Source organism: Brassica oleracea, chromosome C5 (genome assembly GCF_000695525.1).
Source record: "Brassica oleracea var. oleracea cultivar TO1000 chromosome C5, BOL, whole genome shotgun sequence".
NCBI classification, from domain to species: domain Eukaryota; kingdom Viridiplantae; phylum Streptophyta; class Magnoliopsida; order Brassicales; family Brassicaceae; genus Brassica; species Brassica oleracea.
This window is the reverse complement of record NC_027752.1, coordinates 6036413-6058301: the sequence shown is the minus strand read 5'-3', so window position 1 is coordinate 6058301 and position 21889 is coordinate 6036413. Positions and strand designations below refer to the sequence as shown.

Below are 21889 nucleotides of genomic sequence, written 5' to 3'. Positions count from 1 at the left end.
GCTCCTGAGATCAATCTTCAGTCAAGATTAGACTGTTCGACAATCTCCAAGTGATTGCGAACACAAACCTAGAACTCTCAGGTATATTATCATATTGCATCTGGGTTTATATTATGTTTCGATATCATAACTGATATTTAAACTCACAGATGTGGTTGGACAAATCCGTTCTGTCCAGAGCTTTGGCCTCATCAAAGAAACAACTCGAGTCGTTATCCGTCTCCTCATTGATCCATAAGAAACAATCAACACATAATTCCCTTTATATTACTGTCTATATTGTGCTAACATCAATAATCAAAAATATTTCATACCCAAGATTTGTGGTCGTCTATTTATCTCTCTTACTTATCAATCTAATTTTACACAAATCTTTATTTTTCTGTTTAAAAGAAACCACAATAACCCAAACAATCAAAACACCCAAAACTAAAATCCCAAAAAAGACGAATCATTAATGATCACCTCTGTTTTTGTCTAATCTTACAAATAACCTTCAAAAAAAATATATCAAACCAATCAACTCAACTAAAACTCAACGACACATACATTGAGCCAGCTAAACAAATATAAACTACACGGCTAAATATTTAACAATTTACAAACTTACTTTCACAGATGCTTACGAAGAAGACGAAGACGACAACCAAGATCAGTGAAATTACCTAAACAAAAAAGCAGAGTAAGTTACAAACTCTGATAAATACAACTAACAATGATTTTTGTTTACATATTATCCATCAAATAAAAGAGAAACAAATACAGCCACACCAGGAGATACAAGAGACAATCCCAATAGACACAACTCCTGTTGTCTTATAAAAATAGCTTATATGCTCAATGTCAACATGCCAACGATATTGTCTTCTTATGAGAAATACATATATTCGTTTAAAACTCATTAAGACTCAAATACCAATCTTTAACAAATATTGAGATGAAACAAGAAATATGTCTACAAAGCGCGGGGGTAATGTCCCTAGTTAATAAGAGTATTTTGGATAAATATGTGTACTTCCATAACCAAAATGATTTAGTTTTGGTTAGATCTGATATCCAAAAATAAGCTATTTTCTTGTTAATTATAATAGCAACGAAAAGGGAAAATAATAATTAAAATTCGGTTGTAAATTCATTTTAAAAAAATACTAATTTCTACATTTACATGATCCAAACTAATAAAAATCATCTAAATATACTACCTCTTTTAGTTTATTAAAAATTTTATTCAATGTTAATGTTGGTTTCTTTCACATATAAAAAAAGGATAACATTGTTTTTAGATCCCAATGTATAAGTGAATCTACAAAACCAATTTAGATTCGGTTAGCTTCTTTCATCTATATAACATTTGAATGAGGTTCATGTAGTTCATGAAAAGTATGTAGTTGTAGACTTACAAAAGCACCTGAGAGATACTCTTCTAATCCTTTAAAAGCATATGATCACCACTCTAAGGAACTAACTTGTATCAACCAAAACCAAGAAATGATACTGATCATAAGGAATCCAGCCAGAACTTAAAAAATGTCTTACAGAAAAAAACTAACTGCAAATTTTGCATGATAAGAACAGGCTCCTGCAATGATACTGCTCCCTCATTCACATAACTCCCAATCAGGAAGAATCTGACATGTTGGAGAACGTTTTGCAACTCTATTAACCTCCTCGAAGATTTCTTCATCAGAGACGTATCGAGGATAGTTGGTGAGACTCAGAGTGAGTTTCTTCATAACTGCTGCGTTCTCAAGAAAGTAAGTGGCTACTTCCATCTCCTGTTCTCCCCACACATGGATTCTCTTAAGCTGAACACACTCGAGAGTCGATAGGAAGCACCCAGGCACATTTGCGAGTTGGTATACATCCTCCGTCTCAACTGGATAAAAAATCTCCTGGAAAACACACGAAAAGGCTGAGTTTGCAATTATAAATGTAGACCATAAACACACACACAGTGTTAGTTGAGAGTTTTTAATTACCAAGATTAGGTGTTTCAGATTGGGGCAACACTCAAGAAAGGCTGGCAAAAAGTGTAGTGAATCACAAGGGAACATGGCTTCTAAACGTGATAAGTTAATGAACTTTGGAATCAGCCCTACGTTAGAGTAAAGCTCAATGACCTGCAACACCACCAAGAAATATATATATATATATATATATATATATATATATATATATATATGTGAGAGGTTTTTAATTAGATAAAGTCCTGTTTAAAATTACCTTCACTGTCTTCTCAGAGATGATCATGTGTCTTACATTCGTTATCCCAGATAGAAAATAACGGATTTCATTTCTCTTTGAAAAGTCCTCCGGATCAAACTTGTCAGCAAACTTGATATTAAGGTCAGCCATGAACAAAGAATCCAGGTTCTTCACCACGATGCTATCAAATTGATCTTCTCCGAGAGTCATACGCTCTAGCCTTGGAGCATCGATCTCAAGTGTGTATTTCACAAACAAACTGCTGCAATATTCTCCATACCAGAGCGGAACACGAAACCTCTTCAAGCTCCCAGACCTCACACGCATGATGAAACTATCAACCTTACCTTCGAAATTAGAATGCATATCCCTAACCAAGGTCAGCTCTTCAAGAACAGGACATCCCGACACGAGTCTCTCCAGACTCGCGTCATCTCGAAAGAGAGCTTTTACAAGAATCATGGACTTGAGACAAGGCATGTAGACAAGACCAGGATCCTCAACACCCGAATACGTGAGCTTTAAGGAAACCAGTGTCTTGCTCGTGTACAGATTCAGAGGCATGTACTCGATAAAAGGATAGGTTTTGGTGTCACGGTCTATATAGTAAATACAACCCTTAACGTCTAGATTTTGAGGTCCACGGTGAATCACTGTGCTGATCCGATCCTTGAGCCCCTCTATCTCGAAGTTACCGCACTTCACCTTGACTTTTAGGAGGCGCAAATCAGGGTTAAACTCGAGGAGCCTGTCGAAGAAGCTGAGGACCACTTCGTCTTCTCTGTAAGGGAAGTCGTCGCAGTTTAAGTCGAGAGACGGAACACTTAGCCACAGATTCTTCCATCTTGTTGATAAGACGCTGGTCTTCACCGAGTGTTTAGTTGGAAGGTAGGAGAGTATTTTAGTAAGCAAAGGTTCTGGCAACTCGCTGACCCTGTCGCACCGAGGCATCACCAGAGACCTTAAGAAGCATCAACAAACAACAACAACAGCATGTAAAGGATAGGTCTTTATTGAATCCTAGGTGATGGGTTTCCCTAATTCAGACTACAATGCGATTTAAAACGAAAAACGGATTCTGGGTATCACGAGACGAGGCCCTAAGAGCATCAACAAACAAACAACAGCATGTAAAAAGGAGACGCCTTTATCGAATCCTAGGAGATGGGTTTCTCTAACTCAGACTACAATGCGATTAAAATAGGGTATGTAAACGAAACGTAATCTGGGTTTTTTTGAAGGACTCACCGGAGAGTTGATTCGCCTGCAGAGTATAGCGGCCAAAATGAGCGATAAGGAGGGTGAAACGAAACTGATCGTTTAAGTATTTATTAGCATGATTGAAGCTGTTCCGACTCCGAGCGTTTCAAAAATAAAAGCTTTTAATATATCTTTCCACGGTATACGATCGGAATATTCATTCAAATTAATGACTGTCTTTGGAGAAATATATATATTTCCGTAATCAAAGTGACTTTAGTTTTTTTTAGTTTCGATATCCAAACAATCTTCCCAAAATCAATTATTTTCTTTTTATTTATTAAAGCAACGAAAAGGGAAACTAATATCTATCATAAATTGCATTTAATATTCAGATTTTATTGGTATAGATTCAAGAGAATTCCCAAAAAAAAAACAATTTCTACATTTACATGATTAGAGACTAATAAAAGGGAAACCATTTAAATATAATAAATACAGTCAAATCATAATTACGTTCAATAGTAATGTTGGTAAAGAGATTTACTCCCTCCGTTTCATATTAGTTGTCGTTGTAAAGAAAAAATTTCGTTTCAGAATAAGTGTCGTTTTGTGATTTCAATGAAAAATTTATTGATAAGATTATTTTGTTTATTTTTCTATTGGTTGAAATATGGTTAGGTGTATGGACAATGATGTTTTTATTTTAAAAATGTACAAAATTATATGTTTTATTAATATGTGTGCATGAACCTAAAACGACAACTAAAATGAAACGGATGAAGTATTTTGTTTGGATAACATTGTTTTTATATCCAAATTGTATTATTGAATCTACAAACCCATTCCAGGGTATGTGAGTTTCTTTATTATATTGAACTGATTTGATTTTAATAAGGATTTACATGATTTGTTAAATTTTATATAGTTTTTTTTTTGTTAAATCACTCTAAAATCTCAGCTAAAACTATAAAATTCCTAGGTTTTTAATTCTCGTATGTAATTAGATATTTCAATTAGGGTCGAAGTCCGCAGCCCGAGCCCGTCCATCCATAAAAATTACAGGACTTGGATTTAGTTTTATAAATCCAAAAAATTAGTTTTTTGGGTTTTGGATATTTTGGGCCTAAGCCCGTTTGGACTAGGGCCGGCCTGAAAACCCAAAATTTTATATTTTAGCTTAAATATTATCGTTATTGCAATCCAAACGATTATTAGTATTGACATATTATTTGATATAGTTATCCACTCTAATAAAGCAAATATAAAAGTTGTTAATAATTTAATTGTTTGATCATTACAAGTGTCACATTTTAAATTTTGAAAAAGTACTTTTTTCTTTCATGTACAACACGTTTTTTTTCAATATACAAAGTACGAAACGTTTGACCATGTTTATCATAAATTTTATTTTCTTATATGTTTAGTTTTAATTTATATTTGATTATTTAAATCTTATTAAATTTGGTTTGTTTATAATATGTTTTTAAAGCATACGAAAAAGTATTAAAAAAAAAAGTTTAAACACATTTTATATTTTAAAACAATAAAAATGAAACTGTTTTTTTTTAATGAAATTTTACATGTATTAAAACGATGGATATGGTAATGACAAATTATTTTTTGAAAAGCCCAAAAAAATCCGAAAAGCCCTATAGCCCTATAAAGACCGGACCGGACTTTAAATTCTAGGCCCAAAATATTTCCGGGCCAGGCCGGACTCAAATATTTACGTACTCGGCGGGTTTGGGCCAGGCTGAGCCGCACCAGCCCCAATTGACACCCCTACCTGTAACATACCATACATGTGAATCACAGTGAGGGAGAGAACCGAGAACAAAATAGCTAAAGGGTTTCGAGCGGTAAACCGAGCAAGCAACATCCCCAATGACATGCCAGTCATAGTTGCCATATAGTCTCTTGGCCTCCTTCCTTTCAGTAGATAATACCCCCAAAAAAACTACTAAAAATTTCATATTTATAGTTTCTAAATCATTCACAGTGAAAACTTGCGTCAACCACCATGGTTTAAGGAATCCAACCAGAACAAACAAATGTCTACAAAAAGACTTATATTGCAAATTTTTCATGAAAAGACAGACTCCTGCAATGATACTGTTCCCTCATTCACATAACTCCCAATCAGGAAGAATTTGGCATGCTGGAGAACGTTTTGCAACTTTATTAACCTCCTCGAAGATTTCTTCATCCGAGACATAACGAGGATAGTTCGTGAGACTGAGAGTGAGTTTCTTCAGGACAGCAGCGTTCTCAAGAAAGTAGGTGGCTACTTTCATCTCCTCTTCCTCCCACTCATGGATTCTTCTAAGCTGAACACACTGGAGAGTCGATAAGAAGCACCCAGGCACATTTGTGAGTTCAAATGCATCCTCCATCTCCCTTGAATAATAAACCTCCTGGAAAACACACAAAAGGCTGAGTTTGAAATTATAAATGTAGACAAAACCACCCACAGTGTAATTTAAGAGTTTTTTTTTTTTTTTACCAAGATTAGGTGTTTCAGATTTGGGCAACACTCAAGAAAGGCTGGCAAAAACTGCAGTAACTTGTAAGGGAACACGGCTTCTAAACGTGACAAGTAATTGAATTTGGGAATCAGCCCTACGTTTGAGTAAAGCTCAAGGGCCTGCAACACCAAGATATATATACATAAGTGGGAGCTTTTCAATCGAAGTCCATGTATTGTTGTATATATATAAAAATACACATACCTTGACTGTTTTCTCAGAGATGATCATGTGCTTTGCACTCGATACCCCAGAGAGAAAATAACGGATTTCATTTCTCTTTGATAAGTCCCCCGGATCAACGAACTCGCCAAACTTGACAGCGAACTTGATACCAAGATCAACCATGAACAAAGAAGTCAGGTTCTTTACCATGACGCTATCATAATGATCTTCTCCTATAGTCATATGCTCTAGCATTGGAGCATCGATCTCAAGCGTGCATTTCACAGACGACCTGCAACGCTTACCGTGCCAGAACGGAACACGAAACCTCTTCAAGCTCCCAGACCTCACACGCATAATCTTTTCATCCGTACCCACAAGAATAGGATCCATATTCCTTACCAATGTAAGTTCCTCAAGAACAGGACACCCTGACACAAGCTTCTCCAGATCCGCAGCGTAATGAAAGTGAACTTTCACAAGTGTCATGGACTTGAGACAAGGCATCCAAACGAAACCAGGATCCTCGAGACCAGAAAACGTGAGCTTCAAGGAAACCAAAGTCCTGCTCGTGTAGAGATTCAGAGGTATGTAGTCGATAAAAGCGTCGTCGTGATCTCTGTACTCGGTAAAGCTCTCGAAGTCTAGATGTTGAGGTCCACGGTGAATCACTGTGCTGATCCGATCCCTGAGCCCCTCTATGTCCTCCACGCTGCCGCACTCCACCGTAACTTTTAGCAGGCGTGAACCAGGTTCAAACTCGAGAAGCCTGTCAAGGAAACCGAGGACCGCTTCTTCTTCCTCTTCTCTATAAGGGAAGTCTTCACAGTGTAAGTCAAGAGCTGGAACATTCAGCCACAGATTCTTCCATCTAGTCGATAAGACGCTTGTCTTCACCGAGTGTTTAGTCGGAAGGTACGAGAGTATATGAGTTAGCAACGACTCCGGCAATTCGCTGATCCTATCGCACCCAGGCATCACGAGACCTAACCCTAATAGCATCAACAAACAAACAACAAAGGAGATGTCTTTATCGAATACTAAGCGATGGGTTTCTCTAGTTTGACATTACAGTGCGATTAAAAAACGAAAACGGAATCTGGGTTTTTGAAGAACTCACCGGAGAGTTGATTAGCAGGAGGATTAATGTAGCGGCGAGAATGAGAGAGAAAGGTGGGAACCTCTTTTTTTTGTGGTGATACGAAACCGATCGTCTGTATTTATACTTTTGAAGCGGTTCGGATTCCCAGAGCGTTTCAAAAATAAATGCTTTTAATTACTCCCTCTGTTTCACAAGCATTATTTTTTAGTTCACAAAAATTAAGAAATTTACTTTAAAAAAAAAATAGTTTTAAAAATATAATTTAAAAATCATCAAACAAATTATAAAAATGACTACAACATCTAATTTAGTTACACAGTTTTAAATAAAATTAAAAATAACATAAGAATATCAAAACATCATCTATTTTAAAACAACAAAAATCTTTTAAAACATCATCTATTATGAAACGAATAGAGTATTATGTACCATAAAAATCTTTTCTTATGAATTCAGCGAATCGTTTAGTTTTGGGAAAATGCATATTTCCATTGTCAAATTGATTTCTTTTGTGAGTTTTGATATCCAAACAATCTTCCAAAATTAATTATTTTTGTTAATTATAAAAGCAAAAAATAGTAACTGAGATTCGGTTGATAAATTGCGTTTGTTATGCAGATTTTATTGGTAAAGAATTAAGAGAAGTCCAAACCGCTATTTTCTACATTCAACATGCATGATTAATGGAGTATTTGAATATACTCTAAATATTGCAAAATCAAAATATGAATAAATGCTTAGAAACGTTATGTGTTTTATTACGTAGTTAAGATTTTTTTTTTTTGTTTAAACGTATTATTCTAAATCAAGACAATCCTAAATTAAGAAATTATATTGCCTACTTAGTTTCTTGAACATATATATACTAGATTAAGATCCGCGCCTTGCGCGGGATAAACATTATATATATAAATTATTTTATGTATTATATGTCCTTACATATTACGAAATAATAAATATATATTAAATAATTAAAAGTCAGTAACTATTACATATATAATTAAATTGATGCGAACGTATAAATCAATTTTAGTAATCCAAACAATTTTTTAAAAAAATTTGATAGGATATGTAATTAAATTTAAATGATATTAACATACATAGTATATTTTTAATATTAATGTCTATTAAATGATGCTTTCTACTTATATGTTTTTTTGATCATGTGTATCTTTAATAGCAAAAACTTTAAATTATTGATAACAAAATTTTCATTGTAGGATTAATAATTTTAGTGATTTAAAATTTAAATTTTTTTATCAATGTTAGTTCAAAACTTTTATCAAAAAAAATTATTCAAAGTAAATTTTGAAATTAAAATATTTATTTATTCAATATGGTTTATAGTTTAATTTAGAATGATATATATACATATATATTTTAAATCTTAATGATTAATTAAATTAGACTTTTATTTATATGATTTTGTAATCATTTGTATTTTGTCATAACAAAAATTTTAAACCATGGATCGCAAAATTTGAATGTGAGACTTTTAACAGTTTTAGTAATTTATAGTCGTTTTTTAAAATTCAAAATATAACATATACAGAAAAATCTAAATTTTTATAATATGGTTATTGTGATTTTTTAAATTATTTTAATAGTTTAAAATTAAACAAATTTGATAGAAGATACATTTTTTTAATCAGATCTTTATTATTCAAAATAATTAATTGTCATATATACTTTAGTCACATTAGGCAATTCCGTAATCTTTATTTAAGGAAATAATAAATGACATTAATAATAAATTTATGGTTAGTTTAATAAAAAGCTTATTATATAATTAGATGGACCAACATATTTCTCTAATAATTCTAAGAATCATCCTAGTGATGACACGTGACTACAAAAAGAAGTTGTAATGTTTCACAAATAATATATAGGGGATAACATTTGAATGAGGTCCATGTGGTTCATGAAAAGTATGTAGTTGGATACTCTACTAATCCTTTTAAAAAAGCATACGATCCGAACTGATATCACGAACACTAAGGAACTAACATGTTTTTGTGTCTTCACTAAAGCAAAAACTCCATCTCACAAAGGCATAAAAGCTCAGTCGGTCTTGGCACCTGAAGTGTGAGATATCCAATTTGCTCTCCATGTAATGGAAGGACAAAGAAGACGCTCTGTTTTCCAACCTCCTGATCTCAGCTAACATAAACAAGGAAACAAAAGAAAAAAAGAGAGTAAAAATCAAAAGTTAATACAGTCGATTTCATGTTGTAGATAATAATGATCTAAGTTACCTTGTTGAGGAATTCGTCATGATGTTTATCCATCCAAGCTTCTCCTTCTGAATAAAAAGATGTGCTCTTTTCCATGAGATTTGCCATAACGATGGCGTGAATATATGACTTCAACACATCTCCAGCCGCTGAGTCTTTGTGCAAGATCACACTTACATTTCCCTCTCTATGTGCCAATAAGTACTTAGCTGCAGGAGTTTACAATACGTCAAACGTTACCAAATATGAAACAGAGAAACATAATGGAAGAAGAAATCAAATCAAACCATTCTTGTGAGAAGACGCTCCAGCACCATTTAGGAGTTGCATTCTGCACATAAAATTGTCAAACCTCACAAGGATTATTTCCCTTAAGGCTGTGAAAAATCTTAGTTTCTTATAAACTGGGACTTGTAGTGGTTAAAGTATAGAACTTACATATCTGGACGAGGGAGAGAAGAAACTCTTACACCTAAGTGCACTCTCTTGTGCAATGCGTTTGAATCAGTTGACTTCGAAGAAGTGGCCCACATGGGCAATACACCCTCCATTGAAGAAACCTGTTCCGGCGAGAGAACTGGCGACATGTTTGGTTAAAGAAAATTCCTAATGCATATGATACAATGATAAAAAAGGGAAGACTTTGAAACGTTCTGAGAATCACCTTGGCCAGTTTGCATGAAATGTGCTAGAAGAATCGAACTCCTCTCGAAGTTCAACGAATTCAATACAAGGCACCGGACAGCTCTATAGTTTGCTAAATACGTAAGAAAATAAAACCAGTTAATGAAAAGAAGTAGAAAAATACTGATTTTGATCTAGGATTTTAAATAACATGTGTAACTTACCATACATATGAAACACAGTGAGGGAGAGAAAAGATAACCAAATAGCTACAGGGTTTCCAGAGGTAAACCGAGCAAGCAACATTCCCAATGACATACCCATCATAGTTGCCATAGTCTCTTGGCTTCCTTCCTTTCAGTAGATAATACCCAAAAAAAATTCACATTTGTAGTTTCTGAATCATTTAGGAGTGAAAAGAAGTTAAGAGAGTACTTTAGCAGATATATCCGCAGCATTTTCTTGGAGAGCAAAGTGCTGAGTTAGAGCTGCTCTGGTTGCTCCACTTGCAACACCAGCTAAATTCAAGCAGTGGAGATCAACAATATGTATATCAGCTAAAGTGGAAGTCTTAACTTCAATGGTTGACGCAAGTAATGAAACTTACTAAATGATCTTGAAAGACTCCCTAAGCAAACCACAATGATAAAGGCAGATGGAAATAGAGGAGAGAGAAGGTCCATCAGCATTCCTGAAATAAATGCAACAAAGCTTGTAGTCATTCAAAGTCTCAGAGAACCAAATACAGGGGAGATATATTCAATTGTGAGTGTGGCCAACTAACTGTTACTAGCGTGATGAATGAAAAAAACATAACAAAAGAACATACCGATATCGTTCATAAGGTCCGCAACTAGACGCCACATTTTTGCATTACTATCCAGGTTGGAACCCTGACGAACAAAAAAAAAAAAACCAGAGAGTTCCCATTTTGTATTAGAGACTGACATTGATGCTCAGAAAATAAAGGGAGACAATTGCTGATGACAAATCATCAACGTTCCCACACAACATCAAAACCAACGGAGCCATGCTAGATTTTGAAGAGGAAGAAAACGGAAGAGAACTTGTAAGGTATATGATTGGGGAGAATCTAAGTACCTGATAAAAAGTGAACAAAATGCCTCCAAGCATCCCAGTGAAATCCCTAAGAAACCACTGCATAGTACAAACAAGAGATAATAATCACTCTAATAAAATGACAATTTGGCAGTGTTTGAGAGAGCCAATCAGTCCCAAAGCAGGAGAATATGTTCAGCAATTAGAAAACTCACCTGAAAGGTAGCACCTATAACCGTTGCGGATTTCTCACCAACCCCAATTGCACTCAAAAGAGCCTGTAGAAATAATCCAAATCAGAAAACGCTGCAGCAGGACAAAAACCAAGAACTCAAAAACTTGATCTCACCTGAGTTGAAAGCATCATCTTTATATACGTTGAGAGGCCCTGCAGGGAAAAGAAAGAAAAAAAAACAACAACATAGCCGAATCACAAACCCCCAATTGTTGTTAGAGTAGCCAGCCAGCCATAAGGCACACGTGTATGATGATCTGATCACACATACCTGCAACGTGTCCCATAGCTGAAACCCTACATAATCCGGAGTTACACTATCAGGGAAGCCCTGCATTATTGAACAAAGTAAAACTCAGTTGTCTCAATGATCCTCTATAGAAACATAATCATAATTCGAGAAGAGGCTCACTTGCCTCGGGTACAAAAGCTTGAAGAACTCGTCTCCATACATGGTTGATTCGATTAGCAGACCTGTTAATCACACACACACCCATGAGTTAAAATTCTCAACTTGCAACGAGATTTTGAATTGGAATAGAAAACAGAGGGGGAGAAAGGGAGAGCCTTTGGATGGAGAGGGAAGAGGAGGCAGTGATGCTTGCTGTTCTGAATAGCTTAGTAGAAGAACAGCCGTTCCATTCTTCGAGTGTGATCGATCCACAAACAGAGTGTTCTTCTTCTTCTTCTCCTCCTCTCATGGCTAATCTTGGCTTCTTCCTCCTCAAATTGTTAAAACAAACAAAGAAAGAGAGTGTGAATGTTTTATTTAGATGTTGGGCCTTTGGGTTGAGTTGGGCTTCAATAGCGACCGAGGAGATGTTTGGACTTGTGTTTTGAAAGCAAACGAAAGTCATACAAAAACAGTGCGAGAGTCATATTTAAATATTTTTTTTCTTCATTAACATTTAAATACTCATATCAACTCTTCGCTTAGTCTTCTTTGATGAGGGAATCTCAAAACTGGTCATTTCTAAACGACTCCTCAGGTTGCTCCAAACTTGTAAATCTTTCATCCACTTTTGAATTTTGATGATTGTGGATTTAATAACAAGTATTCAACTTCTGCTCACATGTTGTTTGTTTCAGGCTCTTCTTTCTCTTAAAAAAAACAAGTCATGAGGGAGCAACAATATTTTGTAATCCTGGTGATTGTTGTAGGAGCTTTTCAAGAAGTGAATTGTCATATAGAAAAACCTTTATCAGGAATTGCTATCCATAAAACGACGTTCCATCTTAATGAAAAAGCTCATGTCAAAGCATCTCCAGCCATTCTTGGATCTAATGTAATAATAGCCATTCTCTCTTCATCATGTCAAATATTATTTGATAAAAATTGCCAAACTTCTTTGAATTTTTTATTTGGCAGGGTCAACATAGTGAACATGTGTTGGTGGAATTTAGTTCTCCATACCCATCAGATGATGACTGGATTGGAGTGTTTTCACCTGCAGATTTCATGTAGATTATTATTAAACACATTCTTTCCCATCAATTAGTTTTGAGGTTGAAATAAGAACTTGTGTTTTTTCTTACAGGTCTTCTTCTTGTCCAGGAGATAACAAGAAAAGTGTGAACCGACCTCGAGTGTGTTCAGTTCCTATCAAGGTTTTTTCTCATAACATGTTTCACCATTGTGACTGCTTCTCTACTATACAACAAGTCTTTTAGCTCATTACTACTCTTCTTCTTCTCTTTTTACAGTTCCAATATGCAAACATTAGTAATCCAAGATACAACAGTACTGGAAGCGGTTCTATGAAGCTTCAACTGATCAACCAGAGATCAGATTTTTCCTTCGCTCTCTTTTCTGGCGGTTTGTTGAATGTATTACTCATTCACCTATAACATTCTCTAGCTTTACTACAGGTTTTCTAGCTAAAACCTTTTCTTGGTTTTGATTTTTCCCCTTAGCCAAAGCTTGTGGCAATCTCAAACAAAGTAGCCTTTGAGAACCCAAACGCACCAGTTTACCCTCGCTTGGCGCTAGGCAAAGAATGGAACGAAGTAAGATCCTGTAAACCCCCTCTTCACTTGAAATGAGTTTTCTCAAACGTCTCTCATTTTAACAGATGACAGTGACATGGACTAGTGGTTATGGACCCCATGTAGCAGAACCTGTAGTCGAGTGGGGAATTAAAGGAGGAAAAAGTAAACTCTCACACGCTAGGACACTGACCTACGGGCCTAACGACTTGTGTGGTCCTCCTGCAAGGACTATTGGATGGCGTGATCCTGGATACATACACACATCTTTCCTCAAAGAGTTGTGGCCGAGCTCCAAGTATACATACAAAGTTGGGCATAGATTGTCCAATGCTGGTGCATTCATATGGAGTAAAGAGTATCACTTCAAATCTTCTCCATTTCCAGGCCAAGACTCACTCCAACATGTTGTGATCTTTGGTGACATGGGAAAGGTTTGGTCTAAAAATCATATCATATTTTTGTTTTTTCTTTAATCTGTTGTAGTCTCAAAGACTGTATTCATTATAGGCCGAGGTTGATGGGTCAAACGACTACAGCAGTACCCAACGCCCTTCTTTAAACACCACTAGGCAACTCATTAAAGATCTAAACAAGACAGATGCTGTTTTCCACATTGGAGATATCTGTTATGCAAGTGGATATCTTTCCCAGTGGGACCAATTCACAGCTCAGATTGAGCCCATTGCTTCCACTGTTCCATACATGATTGCAAGGTTTTTTTTTTGCCTTTCTTTTTTCTTGTTTTGATATATATTTTTCTTGTTTACCTGAGTGTCTGAAAGTTAACTATGTGCAGCGGGAACCATGAGCGCGACTGGCCCCACTCGGGATCGTTTTACCATGGTGTAGATTCTGGAGGAGAATGTGGTGTACCAGCTGAGACAATGTTCTATGTTCCTAATCAAAACAGAGATAAGTTATGGTACTCTAGTGACTACGGAATGTTTAGGTTCTGCGTGGCTGACACGGAGCAGGACTGGAGTAAAGGAACAGATCAATACAAGTTCATTGAGCACTGCTTAGCATCAGTGGACAGAAAAAAACAGCCGTGGCTTATATTCTTGCCTCACCGCGTGCTCGGTTATTCCTCTACATCATTCTATGCGGAAACAGGCTATTTCGCTGAACGATTGGGGAGAGTTCATCTTGAAAAGCTCTGGAAGAAGTACAAAGTGGACATTGCAGTCTATGGCCATGCACATAACTACGAGAGAACATGCCCGGTTTATCAGGTAAATTAAATATAATGTCTTAGCTCAACTAAAAAAAGTATTCTGAAATTTCAGAGGTCCTGAGTTTAACTGATAGGACGACGAAACTAATATTACATTATTTTGTGGTTGCGGACCCTAGTATTCATATTCAAAAAAAGGGTGAACCTTAAAACAGAAATGATTGGATCGTTCTAATGCTTTCTTTTTAATGCTGTGTGTAGAGTTTATGCACGAATTATGAGAAAAGTAACTACAAGAGTCCAATGGATGGGACAATCCACGTAGTTGCTGGAGGTGGAGGAGCTCATCTTGCTGAATTCTCCAAGCAGCAACCGAGTTGGAGTCTGTTCAGAGATTACGACCATGGATACGTTAAACTTACAGCGATTGATCACTCTAGTCTTTTGTTCGAATACAAGAAGAGCAGCGACGGACGAGTCCATGATTCATTTAAGATATCAAGAGGTTACAGAGATGATTCGGCTTGTGGTGTTGATAGTTGCCCTGCAACAACACATGCTACATAAAAAAAGAAGATCTTTCCGCGGTCAAACTTGTCACTGTTTTTTTTTTAAATGTGTTTCCATTGTTAAACTGTTGTAGCGATAACACGTCAATTAGAAGCAAGAATCATAAATATCATTTAATGATTCTTTGATGTATTACACCTAAAAATACAAGAGAATCTTGATATTCAACAAGATTGAGATTTGGCATTTCATTCTTAAAGCCAAACATGCAGAAGATATCCAAAAGATATTTTTATAAAAACAACAACACGTTCTAGTTTTTTTACCAGAGTCTTCTAGTCAAAACGTTGAAGGAGAAGTGTTGACAACGATATGCCGAAGGGGACGATCAACATCTCCACCGCCACCGTGTTTAACAAACTCTGCTGGTGTCAAGAAACTGCCATGGCAAATGCACATGATCCGAACTTCCTCTCCCACTTTCCCGTACTTGTATAGAATGCCGTCGACACGTCTTCCGTTTGGACCGTCTCCTTTAGTGAACACACACGGCATGTCAAACAAACCTGTAGACGTAGGAACCCTCCCTTTGCCTTTCCCATCATCCTCTCCTTTCTCTGTTCCGTGGATTTCGCTGTTATTAGATGAACATCTTCTCATGATCTTTGGACTCATGTCCTCACCACAACTATTTGATGAACCTACAAGACCACCAACATAAGCTTTGTCAATTTCTATGATAGCACTATTCTATATAGTCTATAAGACTAAAACAATGTTGCTAACATACATACCTTGTTGATGATTCTTGTTGTCAAGCTCGGACAAGCTAGAAGAGCTACCTCCTCCTACTCTTCCACCATCGGAATCAACGCAAGAAACCAAATGTCTCTCAAACGACGACGTTTGCTCGTCTCCAGCTCTGAAACTCTGTTTCTCGCATCTCCTCGCCGACTGCATCTCTTTCCTTTTCCTCCACCCCTCCTCTATCTCCGCCGGCAACGACGTCGTTCTCGCTAAACCCACCGCGTAATTATTCTCCGGCTCGGCTACAAACGGCGCAGCACCCAAAACAGAAGAAGATCGTTTAAGCTTCCTCGGAGTCTTGTCTACTCCGAATCGACCTCCTAAAGAGAGACCGAGATTCAGCTCAACCGCTGTCTCGTCTTCTTCGCAGTACGATGTTTCACCGCCGTTTTCAGACGGATCTGTCGGGTGTTTATTTATGTCCAGAGAAAGGTTTGTCGTTAACGTCATGTCTCTGTTGTTGTTCCATGCCCTTTGTTGTTGTCTACTTGCTTCTTCCCCCATTGATTACTAAACAACTGATGATGATGAAAGACAAAAAGAATCATACTTGAACATATTATAGAACCAATTCATACGGATCAAAGTTAGTTTTATGGAACGAGAAAACTCGTCGGGGTTTACCAGAGAAGGTAAGGTGGTGGTGAAGAAGACGAGAGATGCTTAAACTGAAGTTGACCTGAAGGAGAAAACGCTTTTTTTTTAGATAATTAAGAGATTAAAAAAATGAAAAGAGATATGGAGGAAGAAGAGAAAGAGAGAGAGAGACAGAAGAGCCTCTTGAGTGCGAAGAGGCAAGTGGCCGGCGAGAGAGCTGCCTGAACGACACGTGGCCGGTTGATTACATCGGCGTTGCATAATGCTGCTTGAGGAAACGTGTCGTAAAGCGGCTGAGTTAATCACAGATACGACACGTGTCTCCCAAGTAAAAAGATGCGTTTACTCTTTTGTTCAAAAAAAAAACATAAAATCGAATTCTGATTAATCTAAGCGACTCGACAACGTCACTCACGTGGCTCGGACCGTGGAACCCACTAGGGAAGCAAGTTGCTTGTGGAAAAAGTGAAGGAAGGAGAATATAACACTTCATTTTGTAAAAGAAAAAAGTTATTATTTCCTTTAATTATTACTACAAAAAGGCAAATTCAAATAAATTAAAAGACTAACATATCATAAAGTATTAAGGTAACGTTTTTTGTATTATCAACATAACAAGCTGAAATTTTAGTGAGAAAAGTGTAAGTTAATTGATTGAGTGAAAGTTAGGTTGGAGAATGGAATCTATAAATTGAAAAGAAGATTTTTAGAATCTTTGGTGGGTCATTTTGTTTAGTCAAGTGGGGGACCCCAAAATACCACGTGTCATTCACCTGTTGGTTTTTATAATACGAGGAAACTATAATAATAGAGCAGTGAAGATTGAAGAAGACCCTCCCTCCCTATCCACTTTCCCATCTCCAAGAAGCCCATAAGGTATAAGGGCTTGCCCATGTTGCCTTTTCTACTGGCACATGCATCAAACCAAGCTCACAAGGAATTTTCTGGTTGGGATATTTTTGTTTGTTAACCGGTCCAAATAAAAAAGCTTACCAAATCATACTCATCAATAATTTGTGAAGCGATTTTTCGCAACAAAACTTTAGAAACCGATGATATCTTAATGAATTCGTATATATAATAATATTAGATTTTTAAACAATTAGATAATTTTACATTGTGTTGTTATATGAAAATAATATTTTCTATTAAAAATTTAAGATATTAAAAATTTTATAATTAATTTTTAATTAAGAAAAAACATTTGTATAAAGCTATTTTCTAAAATATTTTTAATATGGGAGCATATATAATTTAATTAAGAACTTTATTATATATAAATAATTTGATGTTTGATTTAAACTTTTTAAGAACATAAAATGCTAGTTTTTTAATTAATAAAACATAAACTAATAAATACTTGGAGAAAATTATGTGCATATGTGTGGACAGATGAGTATTTGTAAAAAAAAATTATGCTTGTATATTAAAAAAAAAAAATTAAGTGCGGACAAAATATCTGGTATTAAAAAAATTATCAAAATCTCAAATGAAAGGAGTGTCAACAAAACTTCTAATCACTACCTCTCTTCTCTTCCTATAAAAACTTTCAGATTCTCAATTTCAGATGAATAAAGCAACAACAACAACATAGTTTTAAAACTCTCTTTAGCCTCTGGCTTGAGCATTTTCACGGCTAGATTTCACCAAACCATTCTGATAAGCCCTGCTGCCATCACCATTATTATTGGCCTCAGCATTGCGTGATTCTCCTCTTCTCTCATATCCATTTCCTCCATGGCCTCGTCCTCCTCCGTTGAAACCGTTGCCCCTAGGCCTGAACCCGTCGTTTCTGTAACCGTTCTCGCTCCTATAACCTCCGTTTCTCGTTGAAGATCTGCCATTCTCGTTGTTGCCTGCAGAAGATTCAAGTCATAAAGCTGGAAACAATACTCAAAAAAGAACTAAACTTTGTTTTGTTAAACTAATACTAACCTCGTTTCTCTTCTATGGAAACTCTTCTGTTTCCGATTCTAATGGCTGACTCCTTGTGAGCCTAGAGTTGTGTGATGCAACACATCAGAAGAAAGCATTCCAGTTTACAATCAAAAGTTGAATTCATAGATGTTTAAACATACCTGGAGGACCAGTTTCACAGCTTCAGCAGACTCGAATGTCACAAACCCGAAACAGTTTCCTTTTAGCTGATTAAAAAAAAAGATCAAAACCTTTTTTGAGTTTCTAGACGAAATGTCCTTTTTCATAAATAAATAAATAAAAAACTCACTCTGTAACTTCTAACTTGGATAGCATCATTCTTAATGGCACCAAACCCTTTGAATGTTTCGTTGAGCTGCTCGGGTGTCGCATCCATAGGCAAGTTCGCAACAAATATAGAACCACCCTCAGCTGTTACAATACAAGCAACTAATAGGGGTAGGCTTTACACAAGAAGCTTTAACAACGAATGTTAAAACAAAACCTGATTGGTTGTCGATTTGGGAAACAGGCGCAGGAGCTTTGGACTCAAGAGCAGCGCTCAGCTTTTTAACAGGCTTAGGCTTTGCAGTAGAAGCTTTGACATTGAAGGCAGCACCAACTTTAGCTGGGGACTGGACCTAAGTGTAAGTTGTGTAACTCTTTTAGATTAGATAAGCTCAGATTGAGCAATAGAACACAGCGAAGGAGGACTCACAATTACTGCAAATGATTTCTTGGGAGCATCCACACCGTTGCTGATAATATCGTTCACAACTTTTTCCTCTTCTGTTATGGGATGTCCATTTGACATAGTTATGCTGATAATAGTGTCTGTTGTTGTTTGGACTGCTTGAGGAGTCACCTCCTCCTCAACCTCCTTCTTGTTAGCTTCTGGTTCAACAACAAGCTCATCAGAGACATACCTAAACACATCGTTGAGCACAAAGTAGCTTCCTTTCTGCGGCACGAGGAAGAAAGACTGAGAAAATCTCATCCTCTCTCCATCATTCACGGTGAGCAAGCCCGTGACCAAAGTAACAACTCCGCTCATGTAAGAAGCTTGGGAGTCAGCAGTCAAAATCTGAATCTTTGAGTTCTCGTAATCAAAGGACATGATCTGCTCATTAATAGCCTACAAAACAGAAGCTCCCTAATATCAAAAAAGCTGCTTCCAAAAATGAACATCATCTGTAACTGTATCTTTACTTTTAAGGAGTTGACAGAGACCATCTCTCCATCAGAACCAGGCCTCCCTAAAACACTGTCCTCGAGATAGAACCGATGCACTTGTGAGGGTGATTCGTACAAGTGGTTGTAGTATTTCTTAACAAACGCATTCCCAACAATGTGTGGATCCGCCAATGGAGCATTTGATTCGAGTGCCATCTCTCTCTACATAATCCAATGGTGTCAGAAACAAAAGAATAAAAAACAAAGAGGTTTTGGACGAAACTACAAAAAAAAAAAGAGGTGTCTTTGTGTGATTCAATACAAAATCAAAATCTATACATTGTCTCGCATTCCAATCTATACGAAATAATCAAATCTCAGGAAGAGTTGATTGAGTACTTGCGATGAATCTATAAACTGAATTATTGAAATGAGTCCCAAAATAAATAAAGAAATGTTTGTGATTACATGTAAGTGTGTTCTGTAATGAAACAAGTGTTTGGTATATTAAGTAGAACATGTATTAGGATGAACAGATAAGAAAAAAAAAAGAAGCAAAATAATACCTTGGAAGATGAGAAGAGAAGAAGAAATCTTAGATCAGAGTGCAGAGAAGATAGACAGAGACGAGCGATGAGTATAATATTATTTTATGTGTGTGGCTTTTTCTTCTCTAGGGTTTTTACTTAGTTGGAAAAGAATTGGGATTCTTGTAGTTGCTGTAGTGGCTTTTCTACAGATTTTCACAGTAAAATTATTGGCTAAGAATTCAAATGTTATTTATTCATAACTAAGCAAAATGCATTGAAGAATATTAATAAAAGCCCCCGGCGTGATCGAACTCGCGGCCTTTCGCTTACGAAGCGAACGCAATACCACTATGCTACGGAGGCTTATGCCAAGCTCTCAGCTTTAAAATTTAATGTTCTTTAATGAAATTTTAAAACTTACGTGTTTGTTTTATCGCTGATTTAAGTCTTGAATTCAAATACCAATGTGCATGGAAAGAACTTTAAACTTGCAGTGATCACTTCGATATAGATTTTATGTGCTAGTAAGAATGTCTCTGCTATAAATTATCGGCTCAATACAGATTTAGCTGATGGGCTAGAGTTCGTAAAGCCCATGAATCTAACTCCCAAAACGGCATTGCCATCGCATCATTTTTTTTTTTTTTGGATCAAACCAAACTTCCATTAAACTTAAACGCGTTTAAACTCCACTGAAGGAGTATACAACAAGACCATCGAAAGCCAAACAGTCAAATAAACTGAACGATAGAGAGATAACATGACGATACAATTTACAAAAGACACCATAAGAAACTGCATAACGACAATTTCATAGGCTCTTTGAAAAACTGCATCTAGTGTAACCAGGTCCGGCTCACATATATTATGGACCTAGTGCTGAGTAGTTTTTCTTTGTTAAAGCTTTACTTGTATTTTTTAAAAAATTAGGGACCTAAATTGTAACGACCCGGTTTCTCTAAACCAGATTTAGAAAAATTGTTTGGTTAATTATTCTCTAAACCAAACCATTTGAAATAAACCAAAGAGATATATAAGTCGTATATATACATCTCCATCTTTGACGAAACCTAGCCGCACACCTCCAATTAAACCATTGTTCACCTCCAAAAATCTGATGCACCGCGATGTCACCACCGGCTCAGGGCCGGCTTAGAATTGTATTAGGCCCTTGGGCAAAAATATTTTTTACGCCTGATAGTTAATTAAACCAAGATTATGAGGCCTTATTCTAAAAGAAAAAAATAAAAAAATGGGCCCCTTTTGTTATTGAATTTATTGGTTTTTCGGGTGGGCCCCGGGCGAGTGCACTCCTTGCCCTCCCTGTTGAGCCGGCACTGCACCGGCTCTTCCCGTTGTCTTGGAGCCATCACGCCATGTCAGAGAGAGAGCCTCGTCATCACTGGTCAAACGTCTCACGTGTTGTCGTCTCGCATCGAACTCGAGAGATGTATATATGACGTGAGGAGGAGGCGCACAAAGACGGAGCCACCGTCTCACCACCGCCGCACCGATCAGATCCACACTGTTGTTAGCCGCAAGCCATGGGAGGAGGCAGTCATGTCACCGGAGAGTCGTGATAGCCGGAGATCGTACCAGCCACCGTCATCAACCGTTATCTAGCTAAATGTTGCCTCCTTTGTTACTTGTGCCACAAGTAACATATATACCACAAACCTATAATGTGTCCTTGCATGTGTGTAGTTTAATCTTGTGCCAACCTAGACCTGGAGTTGCTCGTGCATCACTTAGAAGGATGGCGTATGAAGATATTACTGGAACACGTGCATTCAACACCATTAATAATAGGAAGACACCTTTTAGTGTGTTGTTAGTCGAG

The 21889-nt window shown here is 36.6% G+C and overlaps 6 protein-coding genes and 1 non-coding gene across 10 annotated transcripts; 1 reads left to right on the top strand and 6 right to left on the bottom strand.

Annotated features, from left to right (window-relative positions):
- Nucleotides 1-1345: 1345 nt before the first annotated feature.
- On the bottom strand, nt 1346-7225 carry LOC106344132 (FBD-associated F-box protein At5g27750-like). 2 transcript variants are annotated; one of them, XM_013783524.1, is made up of 4 exons: nt 7219-7225; nt 2224-3166; nt 1980-2120; nt 1346-1892 (listed from the first exon to the last, which is right to left on the bottom strand). In XM_013783524.1, the coding sequence occupies exons 2-4, from the start codon at nt 3154-3156 to the stop codon at nt 1599-1601; spliced, it is 1368 nt and encodes a 455-aa protein (XP_013638978.1). In that variant the 5' UTR covers nt 3157-3166; nt 7219-7225; the 3' UTR covers nt 1346-1598. The 2 variants fall into 2 exon arrangements, with proteins under 2 accessions (XP_013638978.1, XP_013638977.1); XM_013783523.1 differs by lacking the exon at nt 7219-7225 and adding an exon at nt 3454-3552.
- Nucleotides 5452-7273, bottom strand: LOC106344131 (FBD-associated F-box protein At5g27750-like). The gene is made up of 4 exons (XM_013783522.1): nt 7219-7273; nt 6138-7090; nt 5912-6052; nt 5452-5822 (listed from the first exon to the last, which is right to left on the bottom strand). The coding sequence occupies exons 2-4, from the start codon at nt 7074-7076 to the stop codon at nt 5529-5531; spliced, it is 1374 nt and encodes a 457-aa protein (XP_013638976.1). The 5' UTR covers nt 7077-7090; nt 7219-7273; the 3' UTR covers nt 5452-5528.
- Nucleotides 7274-8946: 1673 nt separating this feature from the next.
- LOC106292575 (protein root UVB sensitive 3) lies at nt 8947-12080 on the bottom strand. Its single transcript, XM_013728188.1, has 15 exons — nt 11920-12080; nt 11769-11826; nt 11624-11683; nt 11467-11505; nt 11333-11395; nt 11160-11216; nt 10888-10951; nt 10666-10749; nt 10494-10576; nt 10283-10412; nt 10099-10191; nt 9873-10011; nt 9722-9765; nt 9456-9643; nt 8947-9360 (listed from the first exon to the last, which is right to left on the bottom strand). Exons 1-15 carry the CDS (start codon nt 12051-12053, stop codon nt 9262-9264), a joined length of 1335 nt encoding a protein of 444 aa, XP_013583642.1. The 5' UTR covers nt 12054-12080; the 3' UTR covers nt 8947-9261.
- A 390-nt stretch (nt 12081-12470) lies between these two features.
- On the top strand, nt 12471-15114 carry LOC106294071 (probable inactive purple acid phosphatase 1). Its single transcript, XM_013729687.1, has 9 exons — nt 12471-12638; nt 12722-12813; nt 12891-12960; nt 13057-13179; nt 13267-13359; nt 13425-13772; nt 13849-14054; nt 14138-14573; nt 14777-15114. Exons 1-9 carry the CDS (start codon nt 12471-12473, stop codon nt 15080-15082), a joined length of 1842 nt encoding a protein of 613 aa, XP_013585141.1. The 3' UTR covers nt 15083-15114.
- Nucleotides 15115-15183: 69 nt separating this feature from the next.
- Nucleotides 15184-16613, bottom strand: LOC106292576 (ninja-family protein AFP2). 2 transcript variants are annotated; one of them, XM_013728189.1, is made up of 3 exons: nt 16457-16613; nt 15820-16350; nt 15184-15726 (listed from the first exon to the last, which is right to left on the bottom strand). In XM_013728189.1, exons 2-3 carry the CDS (start codon nt 16334-16336, stop codon nt 15365-15367), a joined length of 879 nt encoding a protein of 292 aa, XP_013583643.1. In that variant the 5' UTR covers nt 16337-16350; nt 16457-16613; the 3' UTR covers nt 15184-15364. The 2 variants fall into 2 exon arrangements, with proteins under 2 accessions (XP_013583643.1, XP_013583644.1); XM_013728190.1 differs by lacking the exon at nt 16457-16613 and having other exon boundaries at nt 15820-16450.
- A 1276-nt stretch (nt 16614-17889) lies between these two features.
- Nucleotides 17890-20222, bottom strand: LOC106343807 (ras GTPase-activating protein-binding protein 2). Of its 2 annotated transcripts, none has more exons than XM_013783129.1 (8): nt 20086-20222; nt 19556-19741; nt 19065-19481; nt 18852-18987; nt 18657-18778; nt 18508-18573; nt 18365-18425; nt 17890-18285 (listed from the first exon to the last, which is right to left on the bottom strand). In XM_013783129.1, exons 2-8 carry the CDS (start codon nt 19733-19735, stop codon nt 18038-18040), a joined length of 1230 nt encoding a protein of 409 aa, XP_013638583.1. In that variant the 5' UTR covers nt 19736-19741; nt 20086-20222; the 3' UTR covers nt 17890-18037. The 2 variants fall into 2 exon arrangements, with proteins under 2 accessions (XP_013638583.1, XP_013638584.1); XM_013783130.1 differs by having other exon boundaries at nt 19577-19741.
- A 119-nt stretch (nt 20223-20341) lies between these two features.
- On the bottom strand, nt 20342-20412 carry TRNAT-CGU. The gene has a single exon. It is a non-coding gene; the product is annotated as a tRNA-Thr (tRNA).
- Between the last annotated feature and the right edge of the window lie 1477 nt (nt 20413-21889).

Coding starts and splice junctions, on each gene's coding strand:
- LOC106292576 (XM_013728189.1), bottom strand. CDS start 16,336: ATGGGGGAAGAAGCAAGTAGACAACAACAAAGGGCATGGAACAACAAC. Junction 15,727..15,819: donor CAACAAGAATCATCAACAAG/GTATGTATGTTA, acceptor GTGGTCTTGTAG/GTTCATCAAATAGTTGTGGT.
- LOC106294071 (XM_013729687.1), top strand. CDS start 12,471: ATGAGGGAGCAACAATATTTTGTAATCCTGGTGATTGTTGTAGGAGCT. Junction 12,961..13,056: donor TGTGTTCAGTTCCTATCAAG/GTTTTTTCTCAT, acceptor CTCTTTTTACAG/TTCCAATATGCAAACATTAG. Junction 13,773..13,848: donor TCTTTGGTGACATGGGAAAG/GTTTGGTCTAAA, acceptor TATTCATTATAG/GCCGAGGTTGATGGGTCAAA.
- LOC106292575 (XM_013728188.1), bottom strand. CDS start 12,053: ATGAGAGGAGGAGAAGAAGAAGAAGAACACTCTGTTTGTGGATCGATC. Junction 11,217..11,332: donor TTATAGGTGCTACCTTTCAG/GTGAGTTTTCTA, acceptor TGTACTATGCAG/TGGTTTCTTAGGGATTTCAC. Junction 10,012..10,098: donor TTTCATGCAAACTGGCCAAG/GTGATTCTCAGA, acceptor ACATGTCGCCAG/TTCTCTCGCCGGAACAGGTT.
- LOC106343807 (XM_013783129.1), bottom strand. CDS start 19,735: ATGGCACTCGAATCAAATGCTCCATTGGCGGATCCACACATTGTTGGG. Junction 19,482..19,555: donor TCTCTGTCAACTCCTTAAAA/GTAAAGATACAG, acceptor TCTGTTTTGTAG/GCTATTAATGAGCAGATCAT. Junction 18,779..18,851: donor CCAAATCGACAACCAATCAG/GTTTTGTTTTAA, acceptor GTATTGTAACAG/CTGAGGGTGGTTCTATATTT.
- LOC106344131 (XM_013783522.1), bottom strand. CDS start 7,076: ATGCCTGGGTGCGATAGGATCAGCGAATTGCCGGAGTCGTTGCTAACT. Junction 6,053..6,137: donor TCTCTGAGAAAACAGTCAAG/GTATGTGTATTT, acceptor TTGGTGTTGCAG/GCCCTTGAGCTTTACTCAAA. Junction 5,823..5,911: donor ATCTGAAACACCTAATCTTG/GTAAAAAAAAAA, acceptor TGTGTTTTCCAG/GAGGTTTATTATTCAAGGGA.
- LOC106344132 (XM_013783524.1), bottom strand. CDS start 3,156: ATGCCTCGGTGCGACAGGGTCAGCGAGTTGCCAGAACCTTTGCTTACT. Junction 2,121..2,223: donor TCTCTGAGAAGACAGTGAAG/GTAATTTTAAAC, acceptor GTGGTGTTGCAG/GTCATTGAGCTTTACTCTAA. Junction 1,893..1,979: donor ATCTGAAACACCTAATCTTG/GTAATTAAAAAC, acceptor TGTGTTTTCCAG/GAGATTTTTTATCCAGTTGA.